Source organism: Perna viridis, chromosome 9, assembly GCF_037379345.1.
Source record: "Perna viridis isolate PV_CMFRI_1.1 ecotype Kerala chromosome 9, ASM3737934v1, whole genome shotgun sequence".
Lineage (NCBI taxonomy): Eukaryota > Metazoa > Mollusca > Bivalvia > Mytilida > Mytilidae > Perna > Perna viridis.
In genome coordinates this window covers 19,265,012-19,281,145 of record NC_142453.1, presented here as the reverse complement: position 1 = coordinate 19,281,145, position 16,134 = coordinate 19,265,012, and the positions used below count along the sequence as shown (strand labels likewise).

The 16,134-nt window shown below is 34.2% G+C and overlaps 2 protein-coding genes across 2 annotated transcripts in view; both read left to right on the top strand.

Moving 5' to 3' along the window:
- The window catches only part of LOC148607212 (uncharacterized), a 30,542-nt gene extending 24,478 nt beyond the window's left edge, over positions 1–6,064 (top strand). The window contains 5 exon segments of the mRNA XM_088543507.1: positions 593–749; positions 919–1,102; positions 1,680–2,413; positions 2,416–3,282; positions 5,469–6,064. Of these exon segments, the coding sequence (XP_088399633.1) occupies positions 593–749; positions 919–1,102; positions 1,680–2,413; positions 2,416–3,282; positions 5,469–6,061 (2,535 nt within the window). The 3' untranslated portion in view covers positions 6,062–6,064.
- Positions 6,065–6,073: 9 nt separating this feature from the next.
- On the top strand, positions 6,074–10,816 carry LOC148607211 (uncharacterized). Its single transcript, XM_088547055.1, has 3 exons — positions 6,074–6,740; positions 7,601–8,113; positions 10,057–10,816. Exons 1-3 carry the CDS (start codon positions 6,074–6,076, stop codon positions 10,323–10,325), a joined length of 1,449 nt encoding a protein of 482 aa, XP_088403181.1. The 3' UTR covers positions 10,326–10,816.
- Positions 10,817–16,134: the final 5,318 nt, after the last annotated feature.

Genomic DNA, 16,134 nt, shown 5'->3' with positions numbered 1-16,134 from the left:
GATCCAATGTTTTACTTCGAAATGTCTACACAAAGTCAGGGACATTGCGGCAAATTTCGTTTTTCCGGTTTATTCTCTGCCACTGAAATATTTCAAATATTTCCCTTTTATATATGATTATGAGTATGGTAATCTTGTTATTACCTGATTTAATTGCAGCCAACATTTCTTTTATAGGGGTCAAATGCGTTGCCATATGACTCTCACCATTAGTGTATTTGTTAAACAAGACATTCCTTATACGTCAAAATCTGTTACATATTGTATGATGATATGCGTTTAAGAACTTTCTCTCCTCTGATTCCATTTCTATATCCAGTTTAAAATAAAAACAAAACTCGAAATGAAGATTAAGTCACCTATCCCTCTCTCTCGCACTTTTAATTTGTACGTTTAAGGTAGTAGACATGGGGTATCCCCAAAATTTCCCCATAATTCAATTTTTCTTTCAATTTGTACATAATATTACACTAAATGGCGATTACATGTCAATTTTTGAAGAACATTCACCGTGCAGATCCTTTCAATTAGGATTACCTCCCTTACCCAAGATCTACTACCCTGAAAAGTGATACAAACGTTTTTATCGTAGAAAGACATAGATTACCAAACAGATACACAATCAATTTGCATTAGCTGGTACGGATTTGATGATTCACACTCTCCTCTCGCTTACTATATGGTAGCTGTTGGAACATCCCCTGGTGACGACGATATCGTACACTTTACTAATGTCGGACTAAAAACTGGTAAGTGTATGTGTAATACATGTTCTTTTTGATAAAACACTTACACAGATTTTTGAATACCAAAATATGTTGAGATTATCATGTATATATGATTGAACTAATGCATGTTTCATATGTAGTAAATTTCGATATATCATATGTGAACATTATTTCCAAATCTCTATTTTAGCGACCAAGTGGCAGCAAAACTTTGTGCAAGGTGTAAAATACTACTCAACCGTAATGGCGTGTAACGTAGCAGATCTGTGTAGCACAGCTTTATCCAATGGTGTTGTAATAGATACGTCACCACCTGTTCCTGGATTGGTTGTCGTTGGTGATTCTGGGAAACATGTCAGATATCAATCAAATAGGTATACAAATATTTTCAATTTACAATATTTCTGTAGCAGATAATAAAGAATTAACGATACAACTTTACTAGAACTGCTATCTATTATCAAAAAATCTTTAAAGTTTAAAGAAGCTTGTTTTTATTCTCCTGGTATGAAATTTGTCAACTGACAATGAATTTTATTACTTACATTACATTAATTACGAGATAGACCCATAACCATTGGTTATGTTTGTGGTGCATCCATTGTTTTATAGAATCATAATATATGCTGAAGAATAAAAGGAAACGTGGTTTGGTTTCCTGGCTCAAGAATGTCTGAATAGGTTTTAAAATTTGCTCAGTAAGGTTTAGTGTAGTTTAGTCGCATTTAAGTTCAAAGACGCAGGCAACAGCGATTGTTATGTAGTTGACGAATAAGGATGACAATGCAATCTTACTTCATATTTTTTTATTGAGTATTATAACTCCATCTCTGAAGTTAAAAATAATACAAAACAACTACATATCACTTTCTAGAATGAAGTATCGAACTATTAGTAAAATTCAATCCGCCAAAAAATTGTTTTTTTTATACATGCACATGTATTTTGCAGAAATACAGTTCACGTAGCGTGGATTGGATTCCATGATCCCCATTCTAGTCTTGATCATTTTGAAGTTTGTTGTGGAACATCAAAATACTTATGTGACGTCATGGGTCCAGAAAACGTGCACCTGAGGTCGTCAACCATGAAAACGCTTTTAAATATGACAGTTGGAGTGAACCATTTTGTTACAGTAACTGCATGTAACAAAGTTGAAATGTGTACAAGTAGATCTTCCGACGTTTTCTACATAGATAATACAGCTCCCTTTGAAGTATCTAAACCATACATTAACAATCTGCACATGGTCAATTTCAAAAACATCACGATAATTTCCGATCCGTCGTTTGTAAAAGTGGTTTGGAAATTTAAAGATCAAGAAAGCCCTATTGTGAGAACTTCAATTTCACTGACAAGTACGTTTGGTTCCCACATTCCTATTAAGGATGTTGTTCTTCCAGGCATTAATAAATACGCTTTCCGTCTTTCAAGAAATGAATCGCTGCGCCAAGGCGACTTGTATATAATAAAGATAACTGCATGTAATGCTGCATCGTTATGTTCTACATCCTATAGTGCTGCATTCCTCGTGGATTCTTCACCTCCACAAGTTGGTGGATTTAAACCTTCTATGCATTACGAGTCCACAAGTGATGTAACTACACTGTTGATTTCTTGGTATGGTTTTGTTGATGTCCAGACTGAAATAAGTGCGTACTTTTTATCGATAGGCACAAGTTATAGCACAACGAATATTCTGGAAAACCAATTCGTTCAACCAAATATCACTGACAATATCCAGACATTAAAAATAACTATACTAAGACAAATCTCCCCGACAGTTTCATACTAACTATTTGGGCGAAAAACAATGCAGGACTTGCAACCCCCGGGTCAAAAGTGACAGTAGACATGGTATCTACTAATGAGAATAGAACTACAGGATTTCTCATCATTCAAAGTCATTCATGCAAAATGCATTTTTGCAATGAAATGTGTTCATTGTGTGATTGTACATGTGGAATCGCCGGCAAAAGATGCATTGTTCGATCAAATGATACTTGCAAACTGAAAACATACAACCATCCACAAAATGCATCAATAGATATCAACATTTCGATGAATACTACTGATAAGGGAACAACAGGTTCCTCTCTCTGTCTCAAAGCTAATTGGACCTATCTACCGAAGTCGTATCCAATACATAGGTTTGAGTACAGCTTTGGAATAATAAAACATGGTTCTGTAGTTGGAGAGGGGATATACAACACAAGTATTGAAAATCCTTGGCATGACGTGGGTAAAAGACAGAATGTTTTCTACTGTTTACAAAATGGCGAACTCAGTCATGGATCACATTATGTTGCTTTTATCCGTGCCTGGATATCATCGGAAACTTACCTTACAGCAACATCAAATCCAATAGTTGTAGACCATACTCCTTCTGTTCTACATAAGCGACGTTACATTAAGGATTCAACTAACCCGTGTGAATATGACGTTGATTTCATTAGAATTAACACATCTATTTTTGGCTGTTGGGAGGGTGTATTTACCGACGATGAAAGTGGCATAGAAGAATACATGGTATCACTAGGCACATCTCCCGGAGGTATTTTAAAAGTTAAAACAAACATGCATGCACGACTAAATATAGAATAGCGATCGTATTTTCAAATGTTGTTTAAAAATCACAATTGTTTACGAATCTCTACGTTATATCCTTTCTAAAGGTCCGAAGTACCATGAACCACGCTCCATAAATTGGAATTATAACTTTAAAGTTCTTATTGAGAAGACATTGATTCTCTGTCAGAGTAGAAGGCCGTGAGGTCTTTAATTTTTAAAACGTATGAAAGTTTTAAGTAGGTCAATGAGTGACAATGCTACATCAGTTTTCAAAGACCCCGATGTAGCAGAAACATTGTCTACTATACATGACAAATATGTTGTCGTACCAGCAGAAAAAGCCCAAAACAATATTGTTTTTGCCTGCAAAACGTTTTACATCCAATGTTTATTATCAGAGGTAGACGTAGAAAATTATGCACTAATAAAACCTATCCTGCTAACACACTCTTCAAAGAAGAGGTTGTGGAAAACCATAAATCTGTGTTATCCTCTTCTGGTCTCTCTACCAAGGACGATGATTGTGATTTACCGTCTATGCACTGGATTCTTAAATTCCACAAGAATCCATACAAACAACGTTACATAGATGCATCTGCAAATTGTACCACCAAACCTCTTTGAAAACTTTGAACTTCTATATTCACAGCTGTCAAAGATGGTCTGCAGTCCTACCACATCACTTGTTACTCCCGTCGTGGTATTAATTCAATGTGAATCCTAAAAAAATCGAAAAATCTTTCGGAGAAAATCAGTTCAAGACTATTATCAGAATATAACAGCATTAAAAACCTATGGTTATTCAACACTGTATACTTCTATTCCCCATACTCAGTTAAAATCCTGACTTAAACACATTATACATCGTTGTTTTTCCAAGAAAGATGGTACACCTAGATACATATATATATATATTTCTTGAAAGAGATTCCTCATACTTTGTAAAAATAATTCCAAATCATCTTCCAAATATACAGAAGAAGTTGTTTACAAAATGCTGGAATTTTAATCGACAACATATATCGTTAAGCTCTAGATCCTTTAATCACAGTTTCCGCTATATAGATGACGTATTATCTTAAAACAATCCTAATTTTTGGGATTTAATACATCGCATCTACACCTAAGAACTTGACATAAAGGATACTACAGGCACTGTGAGGTCAGCCTCATATCTTGACCTACACTTAGAAATCGATGGTAAAGTAAAACTATTGACTAAATTTTACGACAAACGTGATGATTTTTCATTCAGGATTGTCAACTTTCCTTTCGTCTGTGGCAACATCCCTTCAGAACCTGCCTATGGGGTGTTCATTTCTCAACTCATACGTTATGCCAGAGATTGTCTAAACTACACAGACTTTTTTGTACCGCGCTAGAATTTTAACAAATAGGTTTCTAGAACAGGGTTATGTTGCTACAAGATTGAAGTCATCACTACAGAAGTTTCATGGTCGTCATCATGAACAGTATACGGTATATTCATCTGCGCCATTAGAATTGATTTGTTCAACGTGTCATTAATTTCATTTCCTCTTTCGTCTACCATGGACTTGACTTTTATGAGCAACTCGGTGTGTGTTTCTAGAAAAACATAGGACGCTTACCCTACCGGTACACCTGGTCCATGCTCCGAGGTTTTTCTTTGTCACTTTGTATGTATGATTTTAGTTACTTTATGTTCTTTGTTGTGCCCTGGATTGCATTCTTTTGATTACTGCTATGACCTTGGTTCCCTTGATTACTCTTTTACGAATGCAGTGAAAAGTTGAAAAAGGGTAATCAACCTATGCCATTGAAACATTTGTACATTGCTTTTTTTAATACTCATTGCATATAAGTTTAAGTTTTTTGTTGTAACACCAGTATAAGATACCTTTTTAATGATTCGTTCACGATTTATGCATACCAATTCAAAGCTTCTTAATATGATTCAAAAGTATTCGTTACTATGAATATCGTCGTAAAAACTAATTTCTTCAACAGATATAAGCAAATGAAAAAGGGCAATTTTATGAAACCAATCTGCTTATTAGATAAAGAAGAAATAATCAGAATCTAAAATGGCAGTGACTACCACTATGTTAAAAACAACAATAAAATAATAAAAGAATTAATTAAAAAAATCATGCAGTAATTTGATGACTATATATCTTAACTCTGTAGTGGATGATGTTTTCCCTATGACCAACGTGGAACTAAGGAGTCACATCGAATGGGTTGAAATTAAGTTTGAACCTGGAACAAGATATTATACCACCGTGATAGCAGTGAATTCGATTGGTTTGCAGACGGGTTTTAGTTCTGATGGATTTTTAATTGATGTTCAGCCACCAACAGAGGGTGTTATATTTAACACTAAATTTCATGGTGATACGATTTTTATTTCCGGCATGGAACCAATTGTTTTCACGTGGCATGGTTTTGATGATGAACACTCTTTTATTAAGTCATATTTCATTGCGACCGAAATAAACAATCATTTCAAGAATACGAGTGAACATCTTAAATTCATAGACATTGGTCTGTCCAATAATTTCCAATATCAAGGCCATCTTTCTAACAGTGACATTATAGTTGCACACTTGAAAGCAGTTGATGCTGCTGGCCTAGAGAGTCGTGTTGTGACATCACGGCCACTGATTGTGGATAAGACGCCAGCGTCGTCACTTGCATGTAACAGGTTTGTTCCAATCGAACAAACGTTTCTTCCAAATTTCAAAATGACTTCAGTAAAAATGTTTCAAAATGTATCGTAAGAAACTAATGATATGCTGAAAGTGTCTGTGAGTGTAAAGCCAATTCATTTTTCTTTCATAGCGTATTTAACTGGCGGTAGTTTAACTGTGATGTTGCCCTTTAAGTTCCATGATGACGGAATATCTGTTTCTGAGTTTGTTTATTTCGTACATGAAAGTGAAAACAGAATCGTTTCGGTCGATATTACCGGGGTTGAAATCAATTCATTGATTTATATGGAAACACTGAAATGCACCGAAACTCTTATTGAAACAAAAAATACTGATGCAATATTGACCCAACAAATAGATCAAAGCAAAATATTAGTTTACCTTCAGATTATTGACTTTGAAAGTGGAATCCGACAGGTTTCTATAGGTGTTGGTAGTACTCCTGGTGGAGTCCAAATTCGAAGGATGCATCCTATTTCATTGTACCACTATGAGGCCATAGAAGGGAACTTTACTCATGGTATGTCGGTCTACGTAACTGCTGATGTAGAGAACCGTGCTGGAGTGACGACTACATTTACATCAATTCCGTTCATCTTTGACTTGACTCCTCCTGTAATAAATGTTAGCACAACTCTGTTGACGTACGACAAAACTCATAATCAAAATGATACTCTTTCTGTTATATTAGCTAACTGGACTGTTACTGAAAAGGAAACTCAAGTCAATCTTTGTGAATATTGTATCGGTGAGTAAGTGATAAAAGTTGATGTTAGAACCTCCACTTTATGTTTCAGTCTTCTTCACGATCTGTTATTGTCACCTTTATTAACTACATGTAGTAGATTATTATGTAATGTCTTTTTTTCTATTTCTTTTTGGCCGAGGTGACCATTTCTATACTGTTGTGACAAAAATGACATTTTACTACTAGTATGTTTCGCTCCAGGATAAAATATGGTCGATCACTTTTCACGTAATCTTGATAGGAACCACAGAGACGCGAAGACACTATTAAAGACGTCCTGTTGTTTATCACATTGTAGATAACGACTTACGATATACAAATTTGTAATGTAAACTAGATCAACGGCGTTCTTTTATTACTCGCGAGTTATCTGATTTTTCCAATATGCTTTGTGTCCAATTTGAATCCGAATAGACGAATTCGATAAAGAACTGAAAAAATATAAGAATAAATACCATAAGGACTCTTTCATTTCCTTAATGATATGAATGTTCAATATCATTGAACATTTTCAGGAGTTAATTGCACTAACGCAACGGATGCCTTATTAAAAAAATGAAAATGCTCTCCATAACAGAGGCATACATTCGAAACCCGAATTTGATATATTTTTTTTTTTATAAAATCAATGGTATGTCTTTCTTTTCTTTTAATTAGAGAATATTTGTTTTCTTATTTAAACAATTGAATTGATAACGTTTTTACTTTGTACACTCAACATGATGAAATACTATGTTGCCGCAGAACAAGTCGGCATGTTAAATTCAATCAAATATCATCGAAAAGAAAAAAAAAACAATGTGCATTTTACATTAGAATCACTAAAAACAACTACAAGCAGTTATTTATTCTTTTTACAGGAACTTCACCGGAAATATGCGACACAAGAAGGATGACTAAGACAAGAAGTTTGACACATCTAGAGTCAGATCCTCTTTCTCTAGCACATGGTAGTAAGGTGTATATAACTGTTCGATGCGTTAACACTGTACAACTATCAGGGTTTACACATATAGGACCTTTAGTTGTGACTTACAAAACACCATTTACATCTAACCCGAAATTGAATGTCATACCTGAACAAAGAGCAAACAAATGTGTCAACTGCGTCAACCAGGCCGTTACTGTATATTGGAACAACTTTAATGACGCATCGGGAATATACAACTACAATTTTCGAATGAAGTCTAAATATGGAAGGTGGATGACCTGGACATGCTTGCAGAGAAAAAACTTTGTACGGACACAATATATAAAAGATCCTGTCACAGTTCAATACTCGTTTGAGGTAAAAGCGGATAACATTGGTAAAATAGAGAGTTCAAGCATCAACGAAATCATTAACATAGACAACAGGAGACCAAGAGTGACAGGTTAGAATGTTTTCTTAAATTTCTTTTTGTTCGCTTATACACTTGGATTTCTGCTTCGTCTAAAAATCTGGTGGTCTTCTGTTAGTCATCCAGTGCATCAAAATTGCATTTCCTAGATAGTTGTTGATAGTGGCCATATCTGGTGTCTCAATGCCTGATGGTTCTTGCATATTTGTAGAATGTGTGTGTTGTATCTTATTCTGCCTCACCAGGGAGACATTGGGGATGTACTATTTTCATCATTCTGTTCAGATGTTAATTTAGTCTATTGTATCCTGTCATCAGACTGTAGATGACAATTTGTTCAGGTCTCGACAGTTGGTGGTAACTTTCTTGTTGTTTCAGGTCATGACAGATGGTGGTAACTGTCTTAATGTTTCAGGCCATGATAGATGGTGGTAACTGTCTTGTTGTTTTTGGTTTACAGTACAGAGATTTGGTAATGATTTTTATCTCTGCAAGACAGACTGGATTTTCCCTCCTATTATTGTCTGCCACCATATTTTGGAAGAATGTCAGTATATTCTTTTGACATGATGTTTGGTGCTGATGTCTTGATGCTGACATTTCTCAATTTATCTGAAGAAGGGTAGTCATTTATGGAGAAAGTTAAGTTACGGGTTTGACTTATTTATCTCGGTGTTCTCTCTAGTATTCATTGGATGATCTTCAGTGCTCTGATACTTTGTGACTTGTATCATTGATTTGCACTCCCTTCTCTTACTTTGCGAAATTATGTTTTTTATCTCCTCCATACTCTACAAAGGGGTTGACTTTATGACGCCTGTGATGATTCGTAATGCCTGGTCCTAACATTGTCCAAGGTCTGGAGGTGGGTTTTGGCTGCCAACATTCATGAGATACATTCATATTCGAGATGTGGGCAAACATTCCCCCGGTAAGCTGATTTCAAGATTTTTTTATTTGCACCCCAATTTGTCCCTACCTATTTCTTCATGATTCTTACTTTCCTTCTTGCCTGTTCTTCCACTTGTGTTATATACTGCTTCCATGTCATTATTTTGTCCAAGGTAACACCATGTGTTTTTTGTCTTGAATTTCAATTGGCGTGCTACCCAGTTTAAGCTGTACATGCTGTTTTGTCTTGGATATAGTGATTAAAGTTGCAGATATGTTTTCTCTGTTCATTGTAACACACCATTGCTGAGCCCATGTCATTATCTTTCTAAAGCAGTTATTCTGTATTCTGTACTTTGCTGTAGTAGTATATTCCTCTATCACCAGAGAACAATATTGTATGCGTAAAGGGCTACATGTACATCTTGTGGCACTCTGGAACAAGATCGTTCATATAGAGGATAAATAAGGCAGAGGGAGTACTCCTCCCTGTAGAATCCCTTGTCCTGAGAAGGACTATCTTTCAAAATACCAATCGAAACTCTGGCTTTTTCTGTTGTTTAAGTACGATTTGCTCCTTTTATACATTCTTCTACTGATTCCAGATCTTAGCAACTTTACTAGGATTCCATCTTTACATATTTTATCAAAGGTTTTTTGTAGATCTTTGAAAGCAACAAGTGTTGATTTTTTGCTTCTTAAATAATCTGTGATAGATGAGTTGCCTGGTCTTCTGTACTTTTTTATGGTCTAAAACCCACTTGTTTGTGTCCAATGATCTTTTCTGACTCTACGTAGATTTGCATGCGCTTGTTGATTATACGTTCCATTAATTTGCAGCAACTGCTTGTTAGGCTAAGGAGGATAACTAGGGGATTTAGACTTGTTCTTTCTTCTATTTAGAATTGGTATCATTATAGCATCTTTTCAGTGTTTGAATCTTTAATACACGAGAATTAGACTGACGAAGTTATCTAGACAGTTACATTATCATTATCTGAATTTCCTCCCAGCATATCCCGTTTCACATTGAACTGTCCTATGATCTGTTTATATCATTATTGTACGTGATTTGATTTTTATAGGTTCAAAGCTTATTCGACATCGTTACTTCGGCAACGATTACAACATTTCATGGGGCATGATTTTCAAGGAAGAACCATCTATTTCAAAGTTTGAAATTTCAGTAGGGTCTGCCGAAGGATACACAGATATTTGCATGCCTGTTTCTGTAAAGGAATCCTCATTGAATATATCTCTTCCTGAGGGTATACACAAATTATATATCGTCATTACAGCCCATACTTCAATAAGGCAATCATGGACATACAGAGAAACAGTTGTACTCAAGTAATAATTTCTATTTTTTTTTAAATCTTAATGCAAGTATGATATATCATGCTTTCATCCAAATTAATTAACTTTTAACATGTTTAAAAACTGTAACTAATTGAATGTATTTAAAATAAACTTGACAATTCCTATCGTTAGTTTTCATATCAGACCATATATGTTTTGTTTTATTGAAAACTCGCACTTTAAACGCAACATATCAATCATTTACAGTCAGTATATTGAAAAAAAAAAAACTGTTATTGCCGAGTAGTGCTCGCTTTACATTGTTAAGAAATAAGTCTAAGATTGTATCATTTTAACCGCTTGAGAAACTTTCGTCAAAGCAAAACAATACATCACTATCCATAGAAGCTTTTAAACATAGTAAAAAACACCGTCTAAACAAAACGTTTCGAAGACCTGTTTGTTATGTGACAAATGATTGTACTTTGTCAGTGTATGATATAATTACATATTCTTATCAAGAATAAAATCAGCATTTGAGATCAATGAATTGACAGTTTTTATATTTTTAAAAAACATATGGGAAACGCAACAAATGCACCAGCGTAAAACCTTTATCCGAAATAGTGAGTACTTCCAGAGATCACCAGAAGGTTTTCAACACGTGTAAACACCTATAACTAAGATCTAGTAACAGCGAGCAAAAAGTGAGCTCAATAGCAACATATGTGTACACGAAAAAAAAAAGATCAGTGATAGTTATCAGTCAAACCGTAGCACGTTCAGTAAAACGGACGAATAGCCTAAACAGGGAAGTTATGCAATATTTAAATAAATAAAATAAAAAAAAAATTTCGGGCGCAATAAATGACCATACATCATCATTATTGTTTATTATTAGAAATATACATTCGTTTTCAATGAATTCCTTCTTCTTGTTTTCTGCTTCATATATTATTAGTTATGGAGAAGTTCGGGAAAAAGACCATGGTACTTACGGATATTTCTCCGCTGATTCACTTGATGTTCAAGAAACTAAACCACCTTGGGATAAAAAAAGATCCGATTTTATTATTCAAATCAAAGCATATCTTGTCTCAGATAGAAAAGGCAATCATATGAGTAGCATATTTCCACATTAAATGTAAACAACTAATGAAAATTTCAAAAACAAAAGCCGCACGACCCCAAGTTTTGACATTTAGCTTGACGTTTGAACATAAAAAGGCAAAAGAAAAAATTTAGATTCCGAAAGTTTAGTTCAGTGGTAATGCAACTCTCCTTCTATCTGTCTTTCTGTCCGTTGTAACGCCCTTCTTTCATCTTTATGTTCATATGTCACTTTTTTGTATCCACATATCCTCCAAGAAAGGTTATGCTAATTAAAAAAAAATGAATGGGAATTTTAAACAGGTAATGTTATTCACTACACTTATTCTTATTTTTAGCCGAATGTTTTCTTTCTATGTATAATAGAACTTTTCACTTATTTGGCTTCGTAAACGAATTTTACAGACCGTCAAGTACGGGATAACTTAACATTATAAACACAACATTTGCAACCTGCGTTTGAATATCATTCGGTGAAGTATTTCTGATCAGCAAATTGATACGACTGTAGGGTTTGATCCACAGATTTGATAAAGGAGGTTGTACCGGAGAAGAAGGGGCATCCAAAGCTATTATTAGTTTGTTTTGTCCTAATTTTGCATATAATTAGCAGAATTTTTTGATAAAAAAGGAGTTTTTCAACCCTGCACCCTATGTTCCGCCAATTCGATAGTAAATTAAAAACACATATTTTACGTTAAACTTTCCAGTTATAGTCTGGACCGCTCCAATTGTCAATCTGAAGGTCGTTGGAATGCGTTTTATATACATATACTTTTTTTTATTTTAAAGTAATGAAAATATGTCATATTTTGAAAGATTTTGTAGATAATATTCCATACTTTAACAAAACCAATGGTTGTGTTAAAGTATTGAGTAAAGCACATTTTTATGAAACAAGGGGAATTTCGTCCCTTTCAATGACCATGTGCAGAATCTACAATGCCACTGAAAATAAAATAACTTGTTATGTCACTTTTTAGATGCCCAAAGGCAGGGCGATCGCTCAATAACATTTCTCGAGACGACTTGAGGTATTGTTTTGAAAATAAATGGATGTCTAAGATATACCCCAGTGCATTAAATATCATGAACGAACTGGCAATATCCATAAGCTATTTCAATTTACATAAAAATAGGGTCTAGGGCTTACATTTTGACAATAAGACGTACTGAAAGTGATACATGGTATTGATATAGTTCGTGCATGTACAAATAACATAAAATTATGATTTGAAAAACGACCAAGTGTACAAGCAAAGAGCGAAATCTCCCTCAAATCAGATGAGCATTTTTTTTGTCTATTTTTTAATGATTTTTTTAACCACTTTTTGACACATTATTTTTTTCAGAGTTTATTTACAAATGTTATTTTCCTATAAATACTACATGTTTTTATGGAACGTTAAAGTATTCTAATATAAGGCCGAACAGTGGCCCTTTCACAAAAAATCGTAAGAGTAAAATTAGTCGTAAGTTATGACGTCACAATACTTTGATTTTCTATGACGTCATAATTAACGACTAAAATTACACTTATGATTTTTTGTGAAAAGAACCCCACAGGTTTTTTTTACCACTTGAGAATATATGTTCAAGGGACCCTAACAAATCAATTAAAATATGAAGAGATCAAATAGTTATCTCCCATAATTTAAGAGCTTCTAGTGCATCCTGTACTTAAAGGTTAAATACAAATTAAATTAAATTTCTTAAAAAAAAAAAACACGAGTTCGTGATCTCTAATGGATAAAATTATCTTCTGTTACCAATTGCCCATGTCTCCCATATACACCCTCTTAAGAACATGATTAGTGCAGTATATACCATAGTAATTTATTTTATCAAGATGTGATCAAATTCAAATGTTCACTTCTCACTGTTCTGTTTACTGTACGAATTTGAAAACTGATAAATCTATACAATCGTGTTGCAATTTCGGGATCAAAACGTAGTAAAAATCTACTGGGAATGAAGGCATTAAGAAACGACACCTTATGTTCTGTTACCTATATTATTTCCAAATTATTCTAATTTGATGTGATTCAAAGCTCTATAGTAACAAAAGTGATATACATATGATCAGCATTTCGTGCAACGCATGGGCTGCGTCTATTAACATCAGATAGAAAGACTTTACTGTCAATAAACACTTCCCTTTTAATTGATTGAAATTCAATCTTTTGAACAATTACAAGAAAATAACAAAACATAAGGAGAATGGATGTAAAGACGCTAAACATTTTATAAGTGTGAAAGAATGTATATTATACTGCATAAGTAATGAAAAAGAAATCGATACTTCGATATTTCATACTATGAATTTCAGTGAATTAATCTAGTCTTTCTAACATACTCAATTGAAAGGAGAGTATGGACTACAAAAATTGTTAAAAAGTTTCTTTTTAAATTTACTGTTACGCGGAAAAGAATATTTAATGCGTTTAGCACATATTTTAGCATATTTAGTATAATTTAGCACATAAAAACTTGACGTAATGAGTATTTATTTCAAAAGGAAGTTATAATGACAGTAAAAGTGTATAACTCAAACCCATATCGATATCCACATGAAAAAACTGTCAATTAAATGACATTCCTGCAGGGTACCCATATCCGTCGGCTTGACGGAAACCATATACCCACAGACCAAACTTTTTCCCGTGCTTATGAAATAGAGTATGTGCTCCAGGGAAAACTTTACGCGTTAATATAGTTTGTGGAGTGGTAAGTAATTTCTTTGTATTTATATAAGTAATTGAATCACCACACCCTCCATGCATCGCTACACTTATAAAGCTAGAAAAACCTTTCGGAACAATAAAATCATATCGAGACTTATACTGATTAACACCGTGAATGGTCATCATAAAAGAACCTCCTTTATCAGTTTGTTGTTCATGTGGATTTATCATCACCAAAAGCCCAACATTTGCTAGAATGTAAGTGATATCCGTGTGATTAATGTCTTAATACTGCCCCCTTTCCAATGTAAAATAATTGAATCCATTCCCGATAAAAACCACACTGTTTGTTTCGTACGCCAGCAACTTTTTGGCAGGTATTGCAAAGTAGCCATCAGAGGAATAAATGCTCTTTTGAAATACATACACCTCAATGGAAACGTTAACAGTTATGCGAGTAATCTTATATGACACAGTATTATCTTCCAGAAGTACTCTTTTGTTAGGCAGTACTTTCTTATTCTCTCCTTTTTGTAAAGACATACTGCGATTCCTTCCATTTGAATGAATCATGGCTGTTCCTTCTGAATGACAGTAAATGTAGAATGTTTTTGCGTTTTTCACTAGGTTCTGTAAAAATTGTAATATAGTTACTCCCACTTATACCTACAATAAAAGTATAACTGTTTGCTTATATTGCACTGGATTTAGATTATATTTATAATAGAAATAATTACTTTTTCAATAGATTTCTCATCTTCTAAGGTTTCGCCACTTCTGTTCATTTGTGTTCCAATATGATATAAATTAAATTATAAATCGTGGTTAAGGGATCATTAAATTTTGGCCTTATTCTTCCTCGTTGTTGAAGACCTTGTTGTTGTTTGGCCTTATTCTTCCTCGTTGTTGAAGACCTTGTTGTTGTTACTGTTATTTTGTTTTATTTATTACACCGCTGACAACGAAGTGTCGGGGAATAACGGTTAAAAACCACTAATTCCACTTCTCATAGGCTTCTATGCTAATTTCACAATATTCGATGGCTTCTCTGGACTTTACCTTAACTTTAACCTGCAGAGGACTATATATCAGCAGGATTCTACATATGTCAGCTCACAATCCTCAGAATGGCATGTGGGGTTAGCAGACTTGCAGTGCATTTACTGGTCACCGGAAGTGAAGGGTCTATAAATAGCTTGGGAAATCCCAGTGTTTTCACAATAGGGGTATATTTAAAAATCATTATGGAGATTAGGCTTCACATCACAAGAAGCAAAATGCACCTATAAAATGTACAGAAATGTTTTTCCGTTCAGAAACTGTTTAAATTTTTTAAATAAGATGAGAACTTTTTTCACAGCACTATGAGGAACAGGGGTAATTTCTGCGTAGGACTATTTTTGCGTACGTTCCAAATGCTCATTGGTTGAATTGGTGGTCTGTAACCTAACTGTATCACTCCTTTTATGAGGGTTAAGATGACCTTATTGTAATTTTATTTATTATATTATATAGTAAATTATTATATTGTCCTATAATTCTTTGAATGCACTTGGCAAGGACATATCCATTGTATCTTAATCAATAGGACTGCGAGACGGACCTGTGGGGTTGATATTTGGGTACTTTTTGGACATACAATACTACAATCCATTTTTTATGAATCGTTTCATGAACCTCCCATATGTTTCGGTTTTTAAGTGTGTTTTTTTAATCTGACATGTCACATATTTTTATTGAGACATGATGTCAAATTAAATAAAGGACATAAAATATTAATATCGAGAACACTGAACCCACTAAAATGACGGTGGTTTGACCGGTTTAGCAGTTTTGTTTAAGGAGGTAGACCTAGCGTAATGGACGCAATTCGTACATATCATCGGAACGTTTGTATTCGGATTTGAATATGATACAAACTTATCATTGATTTCAATAGTTATGTCTCTTACCCTAGGTCTACCTCCTTTAAACAACTACGTATAGATTGGGAAAATATTTAATCGCGATGTGCTTGGCATAATCGCAGGCCTCAATACTCTTTCTGATTTACAACACCTCGCTCCTCTG